The sequence below is a fragment of the Frankliniella occidentalis genome, unplaced genomic scaffold (assembly GCF_000697945.3).
Source record: "Frankliniella occidentalis isolate FOCC.00 unplaced genomic scaffold, Focc_3.1 Scaffold28, whole genome shotgun sequence".
In the NCBI taxonomy this organism is placed as follows: Eukaryota; Metazoa; Arthropoda; class Insecta; order Thysanoptera; family Thripidae; genus Frankliniella; species Frankliniella occidentalis.
This window is the reverse complement of record NW_026267158.1, coordinates 802,535-803,522: the sequence shown is the minus strand read 5'-3', so window position 1 is coordinate 803,522 and position 988 is coordinate 802,535. Positions and strand designations below refer to the sequence as shown.

The 988-nt window shown below is 66.0% G+C and overlaps 1 protein-coding gene across 1 annotated transcript in view; it reads right to left on the bottom strand.

Moving 5' to 3' along the window:
* LOC113202835 (segmentation protein Runt-like) overlaps positions 1–954 on the bottom strand; it is a 9,400-nt gene extending 8,446 nt beyond the window's left edge. Inside the window, exon 1 of the mRNA XM_052265641.1 lies at positions 192–954. Coding sequence (XP_052121601.1) covers positions 192–747 — 556 coding nt within the window. The 5' untranslated portion in view covers positions 748–954. The remainder of the gene's footprint in view (positions 1–191) is intronic.
* Positions 955–988: the final 34 nt, after the last annotated feature.

Genomic DNA, 988 nt, shown 5'->3' with positions numbered 1-988 from the left:
GAGGGGGCGGCGCGGGCCGGACTCACGGCGGACCAGCTCATCAAGCGGGTGAGGTCCGCGGGGGCAGCCGAGCGGCGGCCGGGAGTGGCCTGTCGACGTGGAGGGGCCAGAGCCGGAGGAGGCTAACACCTTCGCGACAGACTTGAAGGGGGCCTTCAGGTAGGAGGTGCGCGCCGGAGACTGCAACGCACTGCACTCACCTCTGCCACTCCTGCCCACGAATCTCAGATCGTTGAACTTGGCGACCTGGTTCTTCATGACGGACTGACAGTTGCGCAGCTCGCCGCAGAAGTTCTCGTCGTTGCCGCACTTGACGGTGACGGGGGTGCCGTCGGGCACGTCGTCCAGGGCGACCACCTTGAAGGCCATGGGCAGCGACTTGTTGGAGCGCCAGTGCGTGGGCAGGGCCGAGCACAGCACGGCCGGGCTGCCCGTCTGCACCAGCTCGCCGTGGTACTCCTGGAGGGCCTCGTGCAGCCCCGTGTAGAAGTCCGGGACCTGCATGTCCTGGGCGGGCGGCGAGGAGGATGCCGCCGACGACGGCGCGGTCGTGGTGGCCGCCGACGCCATGGCCGGGGGCTCGCTGGCGACGCTACTGCTGCTGCTGTTGCTGCTGCTCCGCGTCTCGCTGATGTTGTTGTTGAAGCCCAGCAAATCCTTGTTGTTGTTGTTATTGTTGTTGTTAAAGTTGGGGAGACTCGCTCTTCTAATGTCGTACACCAAATCCCCGGGCGGTGGTAGATGCATTTGGGACACTGGTTTTGGGGCTCCGGCAGGGGCTCCTAGAGAAGCTCCGCTCAGAACTGCATAACACGTAAGGCACTACACTCACAAACACACACACTCGCGCACTTGGCTGGTCACGCGGTCGCGCCGGGCGCACGGAGCCACGCAGGACAGCCTCACCACCTCGATGGTCACAGACGAACTGAACTGGACGGCGGCCCGGCCGGGCCGGGCGGGTCGGGGACTGGGCGAGCGGGCGGGG